Source organism: Opisthorchis viverrini, assembly GCF_000715545.1.
Source record: "Opisthorchis viverrini unplaced genomic scaffold opera_v5_169, whole genome shotgun sequence".
Taxonomy (NCBI): Eukaryota; Metazoa; Platyhelminthes; class Trematoda; order Opisthorchiida; family Opisthorchiidae; genus Opisthorchis; species Opisthorchis viverrini.
Window position 1 is genome coordinate 54584 of NW_008751824.1, and position 21561 is coordinate 76144.

The window sequence follows — 21561 nt, forward strand, 5'->3', positions numbered from 1 at the left end:
TGACTGTCCGTTAGTTCAGCGACTGTTGTCTTTGCGGAGTGAAGGTCCACTGATGTGAACAGTGAGCTGCCATCAAATGAGACCATTGTTTGTCCTCTTCTTTCCCTTTCCTTGTTTGAGAGAAGGTTGAGTTCAGTTATCTCGGATAACCTTCATCAAGAGCATCTGTCCACTATCTGTATGATTTTGGCTGGTTTGTTCTGCAGCACGTTATCCAAAGTGAATAAAACTATGGCGTAAATCTCACGAGAAAACTGTCTCCTTTCCAAAATATAGTGCGGCTCCCCCCTTAGAAATGGTGCTCTTCTTGGAACTACTCTCTTGTTGTAATCCGGGGTTACAAGATTACATTGTCTCTTTACTTTAAGAAGAAAAGACAAACAGATCTAGTTGTATGAGTTCAGAAAGACTGCGTGAAAAAGACCGTGACGTTCTTTACATCTTTGGTTCAACTATTCGCAGTTGACGATAATCCCGCTTGATGATCGCTGTGTTTGGGGTTATGTCCAACGAATGACTGAGTAAGAACTGTACGATACGTTCTACATAAACAATCGTCTTTTTCAGCCTCACGTCTAGTGCTGGCTCATCTTCAATTTTTGGTTCTACCAAACGATCTTCCCGCTCCCAATTCTCGGTACAAGTGGGGCTATCTGGTATGCGGAATGTTATTCTGACCGAAATCACCCTATTTCCCTGACCCTGAGTTCGCAGTGAAAGTTCTCTCATAAATGTACTCTTCCCGTCGACCTGGTGGGGTACACCCAAAATCAGTCCATGTGCACGCAACAATCACGCGCTTCCGACCTGAAAAATTTCCACTCAAAACGCACAGATGATGCCACCCAGAATGTTGCACTGAAACGCCCCAGCTTAGCGAACAAGCAAATGGCCATCCTGTGGAACTGCATTTGTCTGCACCTTGTCGCTAGGCTGAAGGTCCCACTTAACAGAGTTTTTGGTTTCCGTGTTGACTGGAATGTTCTCGTGAAATTTTCTAGATCTTCCAGTGTGGTTACGTCGAATAATGGGAAAGCAATATTGACAAACGATAAATACACTCCTTTGCAAAGCATTTTGGTTTTCATAGGAGACTCAAGGGACTGCGCCCAACTGATTAGCCCCAAGAAGGGCAAAACCAGTCATGGGTTGTCGACGAGTTTTCAACAACCCTCTGAGTAGTTCTCTTTATGAAAATATTGACAATACTTTCTCAAAATGTTCACGACGCGCATCACGTTCACTATCTGATTCAAATGCTCTTCCTGTTGACCAGTTTCCTGCACCAGATGATTCCAAAGCTTTAAGCTCCCTAGTTGGATATGCTGTTGGGAGGAAGGGTCTTTAGTTTGGCTTGGTCCAACTAGAACTGTAAATCGGTCACACACTTATCGGCATAAATAACGAGCTTCCTATTTCGTTTGATCACACTGAGCTCCAGAGAAATTTCGAATCATCAGTCTTTTTCTCTTGCTTCGTATTGCACGCCAAATTAACATATGCTGATGTCTTTGAGATGCAGTAATGCATATCATCAATACCATCGACTGCTTTACTCACAGGTTAATATTATGTTTTCAAAAGAGGCTTTCGAGGGGGAAGTTCTGAAGTGAACGAACGTTATGGCAGTATAGTAGGCATCTTTAGTTCCGCAACCCTCACGCAACTGCTGAAAGCAGTACAGCAGTTCAGCGTCGGTTTTGCAGGAATCTCCGGCCTTACCTCCTTTGCAAGCGTGACAGCTCGTGCCAAAGAGCTTCTGAAATTTATGCACCCATCACCGACTTACTCGAAATCATGCTAGCTTACTATGCACAATTATTCACACTTCCGCTGGCAATATAGATCCCGTGAAACCATCCACAGGCTGCGATATTTATGCCGTCGAATGCACTCTGGTAGGTTCTTCGGGAATCCAAAGGCCCTCCATTTCCACTGTTTTGCCAATGTTACACACTTGGTTTTAACGGTCACAAAAGTGGAGAATATGAAGCACAATCGGGCCTTGGCTCGACCCTTACCAACTCTTCCGTTATAGGACGAGATCACCTTCTTATCCTTCAAGGCATAACTATCTTCGGGTCGGTACCGAAAGTAAAAATGACAGTGCACTCGAAGGTGCTGTGGGGGTGAAAGAACAAATGTGTGGCCTTGACCCGTGCAAATGTGGACAAGAGTGTATTGCTATCGGTCTCGTTATCTCAAGTGTTTAAGCATGACGCTACCATTCTACGAAAATGTAATTTGAGCCACAGATACGTGATCGGCATTGATCATTGGCCGTCACTGCATGGAGTGGAATCTACCGCTTGCGTGTGGTCAGGTTTTCGAGTTGCGTACAGTTGTACACACACAAATAAAACAAGTACATTCTGAGGAACAGAGAGATACGGTGAACCCTCAGGACAAAACCCAAACCACTGCCAGAAGACTATTTTAGTATGAGGACCAAGCACACCAGGAGGCACCAATAATAACAAGCGACCTACAGCTAATTCGCAGCCATCCAAGACTCAACAAAAAAGTATTCAAAATAGACGAAACAGAGCGCTCACAATCAAGCCATCAGTGATAACAAAAACCACAAGAAACGCTTGTCCCATCTCTGCACTCAGAGCATTGATTTGTCAAACAAATTACACAAGACTATACACCGTGTCACCGTTCAGAATCCAGACGCCATATAAAGGGCAAACGTAAGAGCCAGAATAAATATTTATCCAGTTGACCAATCTTTCTCTGCAATGCGACACTGATAAGACGCCGTAAAATGCCCAAGTTTAGAAAAAATATGTACTTGAAACATGTTCTTTGAATGCAATCTCATCAAAGATTTTAGTCATGGCTTTCGTTAGTCGATCCGTCTGATCCCAGGCTCTATCGAAACTTGACATCTCTACATTTCACTTTCAACTGGTAAACCAAAATGAGACGTCATAGCAGCGCGCGCGCCACTGTTTCTTCCGAGGGTAAGCTTCAGTACAGTTCAACCATTTCCGCTACATATTTCCTCTCTAATCCCGAGTATTGAAAAGTTTTGCAGGTGGTCTTCTGTTAACTCGGTGATTGCTGCCCCACATTTGCTGCCCAAGCACTTTCAAACTGTATACTACAGATATATGACAATCCAACTGTTTGTTACCAGCATTTTTAGTTGCTTAAATATCGTTCCCTAATTCCTTAGCTGGAATGGTATGTTCGTAACTAGACGGCCGATCAAGACATGTAAGGTGGCATTATCTTCATGGCTCTGCTAAAAGACGTACACTTTACACTAACACGATGTTTGTTCGGATCTGGAACCTGTTGTCTGTACAGCAAATACCGCATTTCTGGAGAACGAAATCCGCAACAGTGATTTGTCATTTGATAAGCTGCGCTTCGCAAAACGCGATTACAGAAGCAACCACGTTTCACAGCTTCAGATAACTTTTGGCATCTAAAACAGGACACAGTGCAGGCACATGTTTAACTCCGAACCTCAGTAGGGTTGCGAATGACTAACATTCATTACGACTCTCAACGGTTTTAACTCCAGGCTGTTAACAGCCGTGAGTGTGAATTCAAAACAGCAATCGATTTTCGGATTTTTCACTAACACGTTGGTGAGTCATGTAGTTCCACTCTGGATGCACAACTTGCAAACTGAAATTTTCTGCGCCTACTTTGACTTACAGCATTCAACTTTAGGCTGCTTTTAGACGGGCAATTTTTACGAGGATCTCGTGCATTACAGAGAATTATGGACGATTGGTGACGATAGGTTGTGCTGTTTAGCCGACAGAATCAACTACGATTCACCATATCCTCGTTAACTTTCTATCAAAACGCTTATCCACCCGGGCATCGCAGAAACGCTGGTCATTATCTTGCGCACTTTGAATCTTGGTAAAGTATTCACAGTCAGTTTATTCTTGAAGACTGCAAAGCATGAAAGAATCAAAGACAAGGTGCAGAAGATTTTCGAAGAATCTACTGTAGAGGGTTAACAGGAGAAGATCCGTAAGAAGCTGTATGTTCCCCGAGCAGGTTACTAAAACTCGGAACGCTTCACTGAAAAACATTTTGTTTGGTTGAGTGCGAACGGCTGGAAGGTAGTACCAGACTTAACGCACTTTGGATCAGGGACCAGAGCATGATTTGGTGTTTAATTGGGAAATAAGACCGCTAGAATCCGCACCTACCTAATGAGGTTCAAGAAAGATAAAACCAGTGGTGTTCTGTAGAACGGTTTCCACCAACAACGATGGGCAATTTAGCGTTGAGACAGTGCCACACTTATTATTTGTCATCCAGGAGACGATGAAAACTTTTTTCTGGATAACCACGAGCTATCCAAAATGACATCCTTTCGAGAAGGACGGGACATTTAATAACTCTCTGAACTTTTGTAAAATATTACTTCTCCCCGTTGGACACTTATCACACTTCACTAGTTCCACCACTTGATTTCATCTGGTAGAATATACAGATCATATCAACTGTAATTAAAACTGCTTTACCCTGTGTTAACGTTGGTTACAGTAGAAAAACAAATGTAGAACAAAAGTGCCGCATAACGATGTGCAGTTGCTCGAATAAAAACGCTGTGCAAGAAGGGACCCTAACACCCACTTTGGTGCATAGCTACCATGCCAACCCAAGAAGAAAAAACTGAGTTACTGCCCGCTAATTAAGCCTAGAAAGCAGTGGTCTTGATGCTAGGGTTAGGTATAAAACACGGACTTTCCACTAAGCCTCCTTGAAAGCTAGCAAAACAGTATGGTGCTAGCTTGCCACAAATATTCCAGATCTCCACTTCACTGTTCACTCTTCCGGAAAATTTGGTAGCATGTATACCATCGACATCTTCTGACCTCCAAATATCTGGACACCTCCATCCATTGTAGTGCGTTTGGATAAGCACAGAACAGCTGTCGATATTTCCTGCCAAAGGACCTTTAGCCGACAAGCCCAACACAACTGATACCCAACGAATTCCTCTATAAATTTTGTGGCAATAAGTGAAGCTGATTAGGCTTCGAAAAGAAATAAGGAGTTCTTGATAGGCAGTAGCCACAATCCTTTCACGTTCAATGTATAAGCTAATTTTTCTTCTTTGTTCCTAAGTTTAAACTAAAGCTCATGAACGTATATTCAAATGCTTTTATTTATGAATGAACACCGAATTCAGACAAGCAATTGGTGGATTCTCATAAGATGACTACCAGAAAACCAAAGCGAAGACCTTTCCATCCGAAAAACAAATCTAGAGACATGCAGACACACTTGGTGGGTATGACTGGTTTCTGCAAAGTGCTTCCCCTTCCACTAATCATACATCTTCTGGACATCACTCCATATAATGCACATCTTTTGCATGGTTGTTGCATTTGCTGACGGGGGTTGAGACATAAACTATCATCTAGTTTTACTTTTACCATCGGTTTACTTCGCTAATACTGATGCTCATGTAGATGGGATAAAGTATAAAACCAGCAGATTACGGAAAAAATGTCTATGAAAAACTACCATTGACCTGTGTTCCGAACGGAACAAGCCAACCATGAAAATCCTTCAAAATCCTAATGCCTATTTCGTTCTTCTTCGAGCTCACTAGGTAGACGTAGTCCCCAATCTTTCCTCAACTTTATATTCTAGCTGAACATTTGATTGTAAACAATCGGTGATATAAACTCGTTTGCGAAGTAACTCAGTGTTACATGAAGGCGCAAACGGACCCAAGCTGAATCTTTCGTTTAGAAAATCCTTCAAAAGAATATGCCGCTCACAAGCCGCCTTCTGTTTTATTTGATATCATATTCGAGATACAGCAGTATATACTTTCTTCACGGAACACTACCTACAAGGTTACCGAAAAATCGTTGATAGCGCACAACCACCTCTCAAAACATTGTCAAAACGCTTGGAAAAAGTTTGGAACCGATTGAGAAGTCATCATTTCAGAAGAGCTTGGTAAACAATCGGTAGTTTTTATTTGGACACGTCCAGAAATGGTAAGCGATATTATTCCAAAAGTAGTGTTTTGTACGGAAATTGGCAACATTAACAAGGCAGCTTCAAACGGGCTTTTGCAATATAAGTTAGATTATTTCTAGTGGTTATTTCAAGATTACACAGTGTTTGAGGGGATAAAAAATTATAGTTACGTTTAGTGTGAAACAAAACCAATTTTTACGGACAAAAATGCCTGAGCTGCGTGTGAGTTATGATGATCGAGTGGTTCGTGTATACTGGCAGATGAGGAACGTAAATAACTTGACCTAACACCACATAATAGGATACTGCAGGCTCCTCAACAACATAATACCAGTCTTGCTTTTAATGGGACTTGTCAAGCAGGCGTAATTCTGTTAAGACGTGGTGCTATTGAGTGATAGAGACGATAAGCTCCATCTCCCATGCAGGCCTTTAACACCAAATGATTCAGGAAAGCTTAACTAGTATTCCCGGACTCTGATGAAGGGACACACTGTCGATCGAAAAATCATCGTTTGCGCCAGTGTAGCATTAACTCAGATAAATAGTACGTGAGCATCAAACTCTCCCGGTATGGTGATCACAAAGACGGACAGCGTATCAGTTAACTGGTAGGCATTGATAATAGTATTGCCTTTGTACATGGTAGATAACTCAGTTAACTTCGCTCCCTGTTTGGTCTTAACTACATCTACCAATCACGTATGCCATGGACCACAATCATGTCGTAAACTCGGAAAAATAACCAAAACAGAAAAAGTGGAACCGAATAATATTGGTGGGTGGCTCAGACGTATCAACTTCCTTCATCATTTTCTTCCGTTAGTCTGCAAGTAAGCCTTCGCCATTCGCGTCCAATTTGGGTCTACTTAGAACGCCAACTTGACCAAAATGAGGGAGACTGCACCTACCTGATGAGCTCCAAGAAGGGTGAAATCAGTCGTGGGCTGTTGAAGGGTTCCCAGCAATTTTATGAATGACATATTACACTGCAATATCTTGAGTAGCGTACAAACTGAGACATGAGGAGTACTTTGTACAGAGCATTCATTCGGAGACGAGATTCATCTTGGATTGGGTTGTGTCTTCCGTTAACACCAACTCATTACACATATAAACACACTTTTATGTTATGTTATTTTAGCCAGAACAAGCTAGTTAGGAAATGAAGCAAAAGTAGCCAAACTTTTCCAAGCAAACTGCTTGAAATGTCAGCTCCCACCTGAATGCAACTAATACACAATGCGAACTGGACACGAAGACTGGTATAGTGTCAGATCGCTCAAGCTTTGAGAGGATCAGCTGAGCTGACGAGGCTGGGCTAAATAAATGAGACAGTGAAAGCCCTCAAAAGAAAACCAACTCGCGCTTAGCAGTCCTTCAGGAATATTTGCAAGCTGCCCAATAGAGCCTTAATGAGAGTCCTTTTCTTCGACCAGAATAAACATTAAGTGCTCCTGTACCGCATAAAATCCCTTCTAGGCCGTTTAATGCACCTCCATAGTGGCGTCATTTCAGTTGTTGAGCACTAGGTGCCACAAGGAACGCTGATAAAGCACTTGCAGTTGAACAACTTAATGAGTACTGGGGGTGATTCAAACGACCTACTTTGTCTTTGGCTGTGTTATCGACTAGTCACACAGGGCTCTGCTTCCAAGACCAAAACCAAAGTAACAAGCAGGATTCGGTGCGGTAATTTTTGTCCGTGAGTTTGGTTTTAACCGTTCGGAAACCAAGAGCATCCTGGGTAGATTTTCGTACAGAAATTAGCTAGTTTTAACTTTAAAGATAGTGGAAATTTTTATGAACGTATGATTTTGGCCAGTTTAGACAGCATGTGCGAAAGTGTGTGTGGAGGAATGTGGTTTCCGAGAGTACAGTCAACTGACACCAGAAGTCAGTGGTCGGCAAAGGATTCACTGAAGCCATTCAAAACATCTGATGACTGCGACTTCATGAGTACCGCACAACAGTTCAATGATAGTAACAAGTGTGCGCTATGAAGAGTCATGAACAGTAAAAATTCCTTGTGACGTCAACGCCAACACATGTGTGCTGTCAAACATGATGAAACAAACTAATCCACAAAACAAACACGTAAAAAGTTTCTTGTACTAAGCACATCATCGCAGTTACACAAGAAATCAATGAATAACTCATTGCGCCTTTTCACGTTACCTGAAACATACGTGACACAAACTTTGGTATTTGATTATTCGTACCGCGCTTAGGAACAAAATGGTTTTCATCTTGGAAATTCCCTTAATAAGATGTCTCAGAGATCACACTCAGAGAACCACAAGCAAGAAAAACTAAATTTACCAAGCTTAGTCATTTCCTGCACAAAACAGGTGCTTTTCACGCTTCTTTTGGCCAGTTGAGGTTACATACTGGGACAGAATTGACGAGGATGTTCAGCTTCCTCTACGAGCAAAACAAACTGACCGCATGCCTTATTTCTACTCATTACTCTGGTTTTGTTTCTTCCTAATGATGTACGCAACTTCATCACAAATATTGCTCAAGGCTGTGAATTAAGTATCTTTCGTGGAATACGTCTAACAAAGGCTGAATTGGGTCCTCAATAAAGTTTCCAAGCACTTCTTCCCCGCTTCAACATTTACCAACATTGCGCCTCACTCTCTTGAGAGGCCGTTCAGGATAGAGGTGGCTGGTATCGTGTTTAGCATCACCGTCTCACCTCACAATCCAAATGGAAATCCTGGAGGATCTGTGATAATCATTTAACTAAATCCTGAGACATTAACGAGGCAGATTTAAAGCAAAGTTCAATCTTTGTCACCCATTTGCACACTTCAGTAAAGGCCGTGTCTCTGATATTTGTCTGCGCTTTTTCAGCAGTGGCTATAAGTCGACCACAGTCTAGACGAACATTACTGGTAAGTGTATCTGAACGATTGCCTACCATAGTAAGAACGGCGTTTTGAAAATAAACTATTATAAGTAACAAAATCAATGACCTGCCATGACGCCGCATGTAGAAAGCGTGCTCCTTCACTGTGTCTAATAGCTTTAGAAACTAGGACCTCTGTGCAGTTGAAAAAACTGTTAATATGCGCCAATAATTTCCACAAGGTAAGCGAGACAAGGCCCTCTGAACACACAAAGCGAAAAACCAGAGAGCTTTCTTTTTCTTTCGAGCTCTCACTAAATCTAAATATTTTAGCATTGTTAAACTTGCCGACTGCACGCAGGGACATGTTCAACTTTAGACTAAAAGGTGGGGGTCAGGAAGGTTCCTAGCCAAAGAACGAGTACTCGGAATGCCTGACTTGACTCCTGAAGTAAAAGGTAAAGTTTTGAAACTAAAAACCTTAGAAGTAACTCCATATGTTGTGCAGGGATTTTGCTTCTGTCCAAGCAACGTTGGAAGTCTACTGTTCTTCCCTTTGGGTGACCAGCTTTTATACAAAATACCTGTTCTCTTTACTAAAATAATCATAAAAATACGCACCTGTCTGGTAAATTGGACCTATAAACTCTACAGAGATGTCGCAAATCTGATGACTAAAACTTCATATTAGTTGTCGTTTCATTAATTCTTCGCACGGGCAGTACCCAAAACTCCTGCCGGATATCAAAGCATCACCGTATGAAATTCGTTTGTCATGAATCTACGGTTGGGAGTTACTGTTGTATGGTTGCTACTTGTGTGAGAAATTTCTTGAGAGACAAAAAGAACATTCAAAATTAACCTATAAAAGTAGCAGCGACCGCCTATCATGACGGTGCGTCTATAGCACGACGAACACCGGGTCCTTTTCGAAACAGTAGTACCAGAAGTGAGAATAACTTACTAGTCACTCTGAAGACGGCTAAAAGCAGTCCAAGTAGTAGAATCCGAACGTCCAGAGAGAGCATTTTATGGTTGCTGAAGAAGAGTAAAAGCGTACAGTTTAATTTTTTCTGGCGTTTGCGGTCGATGTTATGGAAACAGTGCGTGTTTTTCCTTAATGTGGTGATTTATGCACCAAAGCATCTTTGAATGTTTTGTCAGCTTATGCTTACGTACAGACCGGCATAAAAGGATCATTTAAGTTACGTTGACTTCAACCTTTGCAGTGCATTGTTTTGCGATCAGTGATGGATTTTAGCAGGAATTGAGAACTCTGTTTGGTTTCCCAAGTATGAAATAGCTGTGGATCCGAAGGTAATGCAGCTACTTTGTTTCAAAGGAGACCGGTGAATAATTGGTGGGTTTTATTCTGGACAACGTTTCATTTCTGACGTGAGAACTTCATCCGGTAAAGTGAAGTTTCCAGCCTGACTGAGTTTCAATACCGACAAAGAACTGGTAGGTCCTTATTACGTTCTAAAACTTTTATTCAACGAACCAGTAACTAATGGTTCATCAATCACTAGCAACGACCGTTGGATAGAACATTGCTTGGTAATGTATTCTGCTCCATTATTAGGTTACAAAATGATCACTCAGTATTCCGTTGCAAAGGTGGCTTTCTGTTAGTGTATAAATAATTGCCACATTCCACAATGGAGCTCTTGCGGACTCCATCCTTTTTGGGGACACATCAGACACGCCGACTCTTCATATCTTGAATCAAGCCTTTTGACTTTCAATAGCGAACGTGTGCGTTGTTGGTAGCAACTGCACTGAGTGAGTGTTTTGTTGGGCGACATGTTTCTTTTGTGTACCTAGTCTACTGACTGTATTCTGTGTAGTTACTGGACCTTGATAGTAAGAAATTGGACCGAACGCCTTCTGATTGAAAATATAAGGAAAACAATAGTAAATCATAAAATAGGTTGCGATGAATCAGCAACTCGACAACACACCCTCATATACGCTGATTCTTTATATGCTAAATTAAGTCTTTTGGTTTTTAACAGCGAATGTGTGCGTTTTTGTTAGCAACTGCATTGAGAAACAAAATTTATGTGAGTGTTTTGTTGGGCGACACGTTTCTCCTGTGTACCTAATCTACTGACTGCATTCTATGTAGTTACCGGAACTTAAAGCTAGACCGAACACCTCACTGAAAATATAAGGAAAACAATGGAACATCGTACAACAGATTTTAATGAGTCATCAAGTCGCTAACACACTAGATCGTGTTAACTTAAAAATCGATCAAACGGCACCCTGAGGCGTTGTATCTCATATTCAACTGAAGAAAACCTATATGCCGATGTTGTGCTTTGTATGTTGGTCGCGTGGCAGGGGGTTTATTGAAAACGAATGCGACTCTGTTGAATGCTTTCTGTAAAGAGTCTCTGAAGCATGCCGCCAAGCTTCTGGTCGAAACTATTCATGTCACAAAAAGAGCGAATTCCAGGTCGAATGATAAGAACATCTGAAGTGGCCAGCAATTGGCAGAAGTTATAACTGACTTAACTGGGGCCTCTGTAGAAAGAAAAATATTCTCTTAACTTATTCTAGCTTACTAGCTATACTTTTTTACGGACGTATCCATTCCTCCATATCTTTGCATGTCTTTTAATTTCATCTGGAAACATACACAATGATAGTACACCTGGAAAAAGCAACTGAGGAAACCGGCACGACATGCACCAATCTGTGAGCACCGCAGACGAAATGCGCTTACGTATAAGGTAAGTGTGTTGATCATTTCGTCTAAAAAACTTCCAACGACAGGCTTTTCAACTCAATGTATAAGAAAATGTGTATAATATAACTTTTATTTGCAAGATAGAAGGTGCTTCCAGTGCCACGATGTAGACAACGCTAGGTTCTCGGCATGACATTCTGTATGTCAGTTTATTATCATATTAGAGTCCCATGGACTTTCTCCACCATTGACTAGTAAAACGGCGAACCAATAAGTTACCCTACCCCAGAACGTCTGCTTATCAACTACCAAGAAACCTCACGATACATTTATAGAATAGTTTTATATTTATCGGTGTGTTTTCGTAAAGCTGCATACTAAGCTGTGCGCAAACTGTAAACGTCGGACAATGTTTTCATTGATATTTCACTCTGTGCCAAAATAAAACTTCCTGTGTCAAAGATCCTTATTTTCTGCAGGGCTTGTCGATCTAGCTGGGTCTCATACTACTCATATGTTCCGTTTCATTTCACTCCATCCCACTTTTGACACTAGAATATACAACAGTCATCAACGGGTATAGATCTCCACCGCGTCCTATAATTGTCACCCAGGCTTTGCTGACGTATAATGATTAGCCACAATAAAGAAAGTGCAAAACGCTTGTCAAAGTATGCAGCCTAAACTTCTGTTTCGTGGAAGTGTCACTGTATGTGCATATTTCCTGTTATTCTTGCTGTTTTTCGCAGCTCAGTCGATATCGCTTATGTTCTGATGTAGGTCTGGTAAATTTTCAAACGCTCAAGGTCCCAATGTTCTTGGTCTTATTAGAGCTGATTGCGCAAGAGTAGAAGAGATCCACCAATTAATCCTTCGTTTAGTATCTAGAAAACAGCTTTCAAAATAAGCTATATGATTCTTCTTGAAAGACACGTATCGTTCTCCAGCATTTCCATAGAAAAAAACCTGGTAAGCAAAAGAGAAAAGAAAAAGTACTGGTTGACCAAGCCAAATATAAAGGATACCACTAGGCTGGATACAGAAAAAATAACGGCTTCTGAGCGACGGCCTTATCACTTTAGTTAGATAAAAGCGAGGGGGACAGCAAAATAATTATTCCGGGTCACACGGTTAAAAATATCGTCAAACATCAGGGAAAAGACCACGTACAAGCAAAGTTGGTATCATTTTATTAGTTTATAAAAATGTTACAAATGTGAGTAAAAGTCGTGTTTTGTTAACAGTAGATTACAGTTCTATCTACCTTGCATGTGGCTCAAACTCACATTGCAAGAGACCCCAACCGTGATTTCCGATGCTTGTCTGTCCTGAAGAAAATCAAACTTGAAAAAAACCCTTGGCAATAAATTTGCGGCAACATGCTTTTTACGATATTTGATGTGGGGCCCTTTAGATGTGCTTTTCAAGGAAAATCTTTGAGGATAATTACTTGAGTAGAACACCTTTTTACTACAGGAATTTTAAACCATTTTTCCTCAGCTTACGGAAAACGGATGCGTTAGTCCACATACACAAATTGTTTATGAGTTTTGTAGCTCCTATTCGAAAATGTTAGTATTCCATTCATTCTAAGGATAGTGCTGAATGTCCTATCTCAATCCTGTCCATTGTTTGGTGTGGTAAAAACTGTCTCACAGTGCACATCTTGGAAGACTGGCTGTGTCTTAGTAATCAAACATTGCTGAAAATGTAAGTAGTTGCGCTAGGTCGAAGAAACAGGGACTCAACAGCTGCAAATGTCACCTAGAAAATTAAAATCTTGGTATTTTGTTGTTGTTTTTATACCTTGTGGCAGTATTGGGTGATGAAACGCTTCCAGAAATGTCTTAAATTGGCATCCTTTTTTCCCCATAATAATAACCCGTAAATTTTCAAGTCCCTGTGTCTTTGTCTATACAACTTGGAAATTGACCAACGCTTGCTCACTCCATGGATCTGAAGAAGATAAAAAACTGCGACCTCATTTTTTTCAAGGGAGAGCATTGGCCATCAACAGTGCAAAAAGGAGAAAATATGGAAACAAAAAGTTGAAACCTTGCTGATAGCCATGTTGCTCAGGTGCTTACGGATAAATTTATCGTATATCTCGTCAGGTAGCACGGCGGAAGACTGACTTTATCACTTGTTTAGTTCCGAACGTTATAAAACTGGTAAGTTATCATCCTGGTCCTGTCTATCTTTGACCAAGTGCTGGTTTTCGTCGTGCGAGTAACCGGAACTCGTCAAATGGATGCTTAGAGTGTCGTTACAATTGATCAGTTATTGTTTCCGACAGCACTTTTCAAATTTCGCTATGTAGCATAGCAGAAGCATGAGACATCTGTTTTCTCATAACATATTAACGCTACTAGGCATGTCCAGTCTCCAACATCACATCTTGGGTGTGGGACGTTGTTGCAGCCAAGGATGTATCTTGATGCACATTTGTTTTGGAGCAACAGCCATCCTAAGCCCATACTTATATAGTTAATTCGTAGATACTAAACAAATAGAAGAGGTGAAATTCCCGCATCTAGCTCTACCCAATTATGCAACCATTCTGCGTCGATAATTTAACCGTTCGTTCTTCTTAATCGACGCAAACTGAGCGCTGCGAGCTTTTTATTTCTCAATATCATGATTAGTTTCCGAATTACTTTACGCATTGGTTTCTCATGGGTTGAGGATTGACAGTCTCTACAGAGCGGACAAGGCCGGAAATTTGGCTGTCTATAATACAGATTTCCACCTCTACAGCGCAAAAAATCAAGATATTTAAGCTTGGTGTCACCATAGTATTAATCATTCTGTCTACGTCATGCTAATATTGACCCCTACGAAGCGTATGGTAAGTGCCCTTCTCTGAGACTTCTTTAATTGTAGCATCAAACGAGGTGGCCGCTATTGACTAACGGCTTGCCAAAAATGATGTTATTCTTTTGCAAGGCCAGTGGCATCAAAACCTATTTAGGGTCATCGAAGGCATGTCCAGGAATAAAGGTTATGCAAATCTCTAGGAATCCGTATTCAAAGCTGTTTTTTGATCTTCATACATGCAAGTAACTTACTATCAGTTTGAATGTGTTACAGTCTCTCTCCCTTTTTCCAAAGCAGGCCCTTGGAGCTGAATATTTCAGAGAAAACTGAAACCCTATGGACCGCTGAGGAAAAAATCAAGCTTCTTCTTTGTTTTACCCGATATCAAACATTTTTTCATCCTCCGGACTGTCGAGAAGCCACAAAAAACAATCTCAAGAGTTAAATGGCAGTCAATAAGAAATATTACGTACCCAGCAAATGGCAGTTTTGAAACGCTCGCGCGGCCATTTTTGACTGAGCTCGCAGTATCAAGAATCAGAGTCAGTTATCAAAAACGCTTCAACTAGTCTGGGGCAATGGCTTCAGAATTTAGTGGTCACAGGCATCAGGCTCTAAGGACGGTTTGTTTATGTAGTATTACCGTGGCATTTTTTCACCCCATATACTTTTGAACAAACTGGAAAGTTTACAACACGCATGCCAGTTTATAGAAAATTCCTAATGTAGCAACAAAGCGCCTCTTTTATCATTTGACGAAGTTCATTTTAATCTGTCCTTATTGCGATAAAATAAGTTTGTGAAATCTGTGATCTCTCACTTTCACCATGCGGCTTGAGAAAAGCTTTATCTGTGCCCATAACAAAGTTGTGTTTTTCTGACCGCTTTGCTTTTCAAACGGATTTGCAGAGGATTTGTTGGAGAATATTGATGCTTTACTCCTTTTTGTGGCAAAGATGTCAACATTTGGACGTTGTTGTTCACATGAAAAGCGTTTGTCGTCACAATTCACATTTTTGCTTCATGATCGCTGCTTGCATGAATGTTTAGCGTTGGGGTTGGTGTTTTCAAAGCATTGCCAAGATCTGCTGTAACAGACCTTGACTGTACAGTCAAAGATCTAAGAGAATTTTTTTATTATTATCTTTCCCGAAAACCTGAACTAATGAAAACTTGTTGAAGAGTGCTGAGTGCCAATAAACCTCACACTCCATCAGCCCATTTTCAGGCGGGTGATGCATTTACGACCACAAGCAACCAGAATCAATAGTTTTTGACCGTTTTACAGTTTAGTGAGTTAAACGCTTTGTCAACAACAGGAAAAAGCACTAGTTAGGATTGCCCAACGCTTAAAAAGGTCCATTGTCACTAATAAGATGGAAAGTTGAAGTTAACTGTCGATTTATGAGGTATACTTGATATTTTACCCTGGTATTTTTACATATAAGATACCTTTATAATTTGCAAAGATATATTCGTTATAACCTAATGGAAGTTTTACCAAACTGTTAGATGCTGAAAAGGTTTGCGGCCATCAAGAATGACACCTCAACAGAGCGATCTTAGAATAGTTCTTCCCGTCATTTCAATTTCCCCAGGTGTTTCACAGTGCGGTGTCGTGTACGTGTTAAAATTTTGTATAGAGTTTTCCAGTTTGTCACTTGGAAGTAATACTTTAAACGTGGTGGTAAAATGCTCCAAATTAGCTTAGGACATTTTAAAAATAAATTAGCACAGATAATAATTCACATTCCAGTTGGCTCGTATTAGGTTTTACACTAGGGCTTTCATTGAAATGTTATTTGCATATAAATAAATCACTGGATAACTTATTTTCCGATTAGTAGGCTATTGGTGAAAAAAGCTGATTTGCTTACTGTGGACATAAACGTACCGAAAAAGCAGACATATCCAGAGCTCAGCCGTCTATAAGGTTTCAACCTTGTCCTTTCAAAAGTGCATAAAATTTCAATGTCTAAATGATCTATCTCGCATACTTCCCGCTTGTCGTTGAGAGTACCAAATATACATGCTTTAATTGCTTAGAGGCAACCGTGCAACCATGTCTTCGTTTATCTGAAGCGCAAAATCACTCTTTTAGCAGAGCATGCCGTCAGTAAAATTGTCTATTGGGGCTCCGTAGTCGTTAAAAACATCAAACTGTTCAACACAACATTCATGAAATTCAAAACTTGTTTATTGAACCTAAGCAACACTGTTACACCGTGTCTTCCGAATCTCTTTATTTGTTTCATTGTCTTTGTTCCACTTTCTTCCATAACACCTTGAGCACATCTCGAGCGCATGACCGCCCCCTTTAAGATTAACTTTAAGTTCCTATGTATAGTAGGAAACATTTTGTTCTACGCCAGACCCTTTGTGATGTCATTCTGTGTGCTCACTCTTCCGGGATCAGCGTTCCTTTTGCTTTTGCACAGCGATGATGAAACAAGCGTTTGAACACTGCGACGGTTTTGGCGTATACCATTTAAGCCGCAAGACCGTCATATAATTCTCATATCCGTGGTAACAGTTGGTTGATATTATATGGTACCACCGTTCCCCATAAATGCAGGTTGTACGTATTAGAAAAAGTACAAGGTTCTGTGTACCTCTGATTTGAGGCGTAGAACATAAAGGGCACGTCTCCCCTGCAGCAATCACTTTTTGGCATGAAGGACTTCTTAGCTTGACATTTCTGCAGACAAACTGACCTGAGACCCACGTGACTATACGCATTCTTATCCGCTACAAGTGTTTCGAAGCATTTTGTTTTTGTTTGTAGCTTGGCATACCAAAAAGCGACTGGTGTCGTATTTTGGAGGTTTTCCAGAGCACTTTGTGATCACTTTTGGTCCTGTGGGTTTTGCTCATGCCGCAAGAGTGAAATCATGCAAGCATTCCGTAGTCCAGGTTAATCTACAACATAGGTGTGCACTTTCCCCCCTCGCCCTCGGCGATCAGCTCTCTTGAAATACTGGCTACCCCCCTAAAGTTACCGCTACCAGCCAGTGTTAGCAAAACTGATGTCCTCTAAACACCTGCTGGGATGCTACCTTTTTACGTCGCCTAGCGCAAACACTTAATTTACGGAAAAGAAACCCATCTCTTTTATGCTCTGACGTAAGTAAGACTTAGTCAAAAATCTGGCACCACGCTAGCTAGTGTTTAGTTTAACTCTCTTTGATAACGGCGGCCTGTTGGCTCCTCTGCATACCCTTTCCAAACACTCGGATTGTCACAAATTAATGGCACTGTCTAGTGAGTTCAGCGAGATGCTGTAATAATAATAATAATAATAATAATAATAATAATAATAGTTTAGCTGTAGCACCCTTTCTCGGCCTAGCTACCATGCCACTCGAAGGAGGCACGAGGGCCTGGATACTGCCAGGTTCCCCAAGCCTAGACAGGCAGAGAGAGAGGCAGAGATCGGGTTCGAACCAGGGACCTTCTGGTCTATAAATTCGCGCTCTAACCACTGAGACATCTCGCCCCGAGAGATCATCTGCGATGCTGTACATGCGTTAAGAATGTAAGCTACTTTGTTACTATAGCCTCAAATATGTGCAACCGGTGATTTTTTCCTTATTGCTCCTCCGAAAAATCTGCAGATCCGTGACAGGTTGTCTCCCTTGGCATTCCAGCTTTCGTCCTTGCGCGACATGTGCAAATGGAAACAAATGTGGTAATTCCTGATTTTTCTTTTAACGACCTTGAATAAGAATACTTGATTGATCTGATGATGTCTCTGTTCAAGCGTTTAAGGCTTTATATGAAGGATTCACCTCCGATAGGAGAGTCCTTCTATTTCATCTACCATTCGGGTTACCGGTTTTGTACTTGCTGCAGGTTCTCCTCGTCTTTGGTGCATGGAAAGCACGCAGGATGTCTGTCCTCTATTGCTCCCCTCGTTGGGCACGCTAAACAGCTTAGGGCTCAAGTGCACTTGGAGCTGCATTGTGCGGTTAAGCACCCACAGTGCCTCAAGTCTCCATCGCCTCTCCTAAGGAACTGCATGAGTGCGTTTTCAGGTTGGCCGGAATGAAGAATCTTGGGTTTCGCTCCATCCACACCACCATAGCAACCTCACTTCCTACACAGTATTTATAACTTCCGTGCACAGTCAACCAAAATGCGCCTGGATTTTTCTAACGCCAACAGGCAGTTTAAATTCATCACACTGGTCGATCGGCTTGCTTAGACCGGTCTGTAATTCCACTCGTTCTCAGTGCGGTTATCTCCGTCTACAGCTTTTACCTGTTCTTAAATAACGGACCACTCAAACAAAGTTGATTTGGAACCGAGCACCTGACATGGGCAACATCGTGGAATGAAAAATGATCCCTTCGGTTGCCATGACGACCCCCGCCGAATCTCACTTTCACCTACGTTGCGCAGCACGGGATTCCATCCACTTGTACAGCAGTACACGGATTCCGGCTAACTGGAGTACACGTAGCAGCGTTAGGAGATCCAAAGAGGAGAAGGTCTTTTCCACGCCAATAAAGAAAATGTGCATGTTCTTGCATCCATACAGGAATGATCATTTCACAGCAAGCTACATGAGCCGTCAACCGGTTTTCAGATCATGCCGCTATGACCACAAATTATGTTGTTTTGAATCAGGTGTCCATCCTTGAAAGAGGCACTTAAAGTACCCGTATGACTATTTGATTGTCTTGAATACTACTAACTCCGAAGTAAAACTCTCATCCACAACCACCAGTTCCGGTCGCCGTCTTCACCTCCTCTCCTAATATCATATGTTTCGCCTGAATATAATGATACTGGGACAAAACCGACTTCCTCCATTCCGTGAAATGAAATTTCAGATTATTAATGTTCATACCCTATATGAGGGGAAACCTTGTTATAGATTCAGCCGACAATTATCATGTACAAGATAGAATAATACACACATACAAAAGGTATGAGTAATGCTTGGACCGTTCAGTCCTGGCCGAGGGGGTATCTCCACGACGCAGTGATTTCCGAAAAATTCGTTTTCCCGGGGATTTCGTTATAACCTTTCATCCTTTTTAGCCAGCTTAAACAAGATACTCAAATGATAGCAGGGCACGTATTAACCATTTCAGAACCCAATATCACTTGCAAGTTATCAACTACGTTTTGTTTCACTTCGTCAGCTTCTTCAAACTAAGTGATCCAGTCGCCAGCCCTCGAACTCCGTCAGTCAGTGAGTACCCCGGTTCGGATTCACGGATTGATACACAGGATGGAGGAATTTGCTCAAGTTTCCCGTGACTGTTTTGTTCTTGTCGGTCAGTGGCTGTCGTTCACCTGAAAGGCACAAGTGAAAAAGGGGTGTGGCACTGCTCTTCATGTTCTCAGTGCGAGGCAGCTCTGGCCAGCGCGAGGATTCGCATAAATAGTTGTCTAATAGTGCTTTGGACTGGGTTCTAGAAGGAGCGTGGTCTGAGGGAGGTCATTCCGCGCACCTAATACCCGAAATGAGAAAAAAATTTGTCTAATGAACTTGACTGTGCCAAAACGGCTGATGTCACATTTTTCAAGGGTAATGATTTACGACCCGCAACAGGAATAGTGCTTTCATCAAATGGCAAACGAATGGTCACAATTCTCGATTTGGATGATCTCTCTTGTCATCGGAGACACATTGACCAGGTTGAGTTCAATACCAGAGGTCAGTCTGTTAACGGCACTCCTGCTGTTTCAAATACTAATGAGTCCTTTGTAGATGATCTTGTGGTATCCGAACAAAATGCTGTATCTGAAGAACGTACTACCTGTGAAGATTCTGAAGTTTCCATTCCGAGAAGATCCGAAAGATTGCGGTCAAGACCACCACTGGACTATAAACACCCGCACGCTCATTCAAGGTGTGGCGGATGTGATGAACATGACTGATGCTCTATTCATTGCTCTATTCCTTATTCTCTTGTTTTAATATTCCATATGCTGTACATATTCGCCAATTCGAATACATACGTGCTGGTTGCCACTCTTCGCTGAATTCTGGATTNAGCTGCAAGAACATCTGGGAGGTCGTTGACGTAGATCAGAAACAGCACTGGACGGAGCCCTGAGGATCTCCAATGGACACCAGCACTGGAGAAGAGTAAGCCGAGCCTATTCTCACTCGGAATGTTCTGCCTGCTAGGAGCGCCTTGATCCAGTGAAGGATTTTCTCTTAAACCCCGTAAGACTCGAGTTTTTGAAGCAGCGAAACGTGTGGGACCCTATCAAATGCTTTCGTGAAATCGAAAAATGTGGCATTCGATATGAGTCCTTCGTTCTTGGCTTGGATTAAGCTGTCCATAAACACGAGCATGTTTGTCACGCAAGAACGGTTTGGGAGAAATCCGTGTTGAGCTGGAGACATCAGGTTGCTGGATGTAAGTTGATCTAGGATAGTCCGCTTCAGAGTGCATTCCATCACTTTGCACGTCACGCTAGCGAGGCATCAGATCAACTCTTAGAAAGCAGATGATACTCGGTACCATATATCGTATCGTTCTTCTTCAAGGGTCTATTTGGATTTATTGTCCATGAGCCAGTCTTCGCCATTGACCAACCCAACACGAAGTTTCCGGACTATAGATACTTTGACGCCTCAGATATCAGCCAACTCCTGAACCGGGTAAATTGTAGACTAGGGCAGCGGAAGGTGGGAACCCATTAGTTATAATTTTCTGTGAGCCTGTTGAGCGGTTAATCGCATGACCCACTAACAGATATCTGAGTTGGTTGTAATAGGTCCCGTGGTTACACAAAAGTGAGTGTGGAAGGTCGGTATCTTGGATCCGACGCGCCTAGATAACCCGGAACATGTGGTCTAAAATAAGGAACAAACAACTACCTATCACATGTTTTTGAGTTAAGCAAATTTATTAGCTGTGTCTGAGTGTAACACAAAATGCATAGGCACGAACTCCCCGGATTGCACACACACGCATGAACTTAGTAATCCCTAGGACGTCAAATTTTGGTGAAGTTGGTTGTTGGGCTGCCCCACACAGGATGGTTGCTTTGGTAGGGGGAGCTACACATCGACGAGTGGCTGTAAAAAACACGCGGCCAAAGTGTGCATAAGCAGGTTGAAAACAAGCGTGAAAAAGCGAGGTACCAAATATTTATCCGCTACCGAGGCACTATAAGCGTTAGGTGACCGCATGAAAAATACATGTACGAGGGAGCCTGGCCAACATATAGGTTAAGAAATGTGCAGGAC

General features: G+C 41.8%; 1 protein-coding gene across 1 annotated transcript in view; it reads right to left on the minus strand.

Annotated features, from left to right (window-relative positions):
• Window positions 1–19768, minus strand: part of T265_07340 (hypothetical protein) — a gene marked incomplete at both ends in the record, with an annotated part of 29986 nt that extends 10218 nt beyond the window's left edge. The window contains one exon of the mRNA XM_009172839.1: window positions 19554–19768. Within this exon, the coding sequence (XP_009171103.1) occupies window positions 19554–19692 (139 nt within the window). The remainder of the gene's footprint in view (window positions 1–19553) is intronic.
• Between the last annotated feature and the right edge of the window lie 1793 nt (window positions 19769–21561).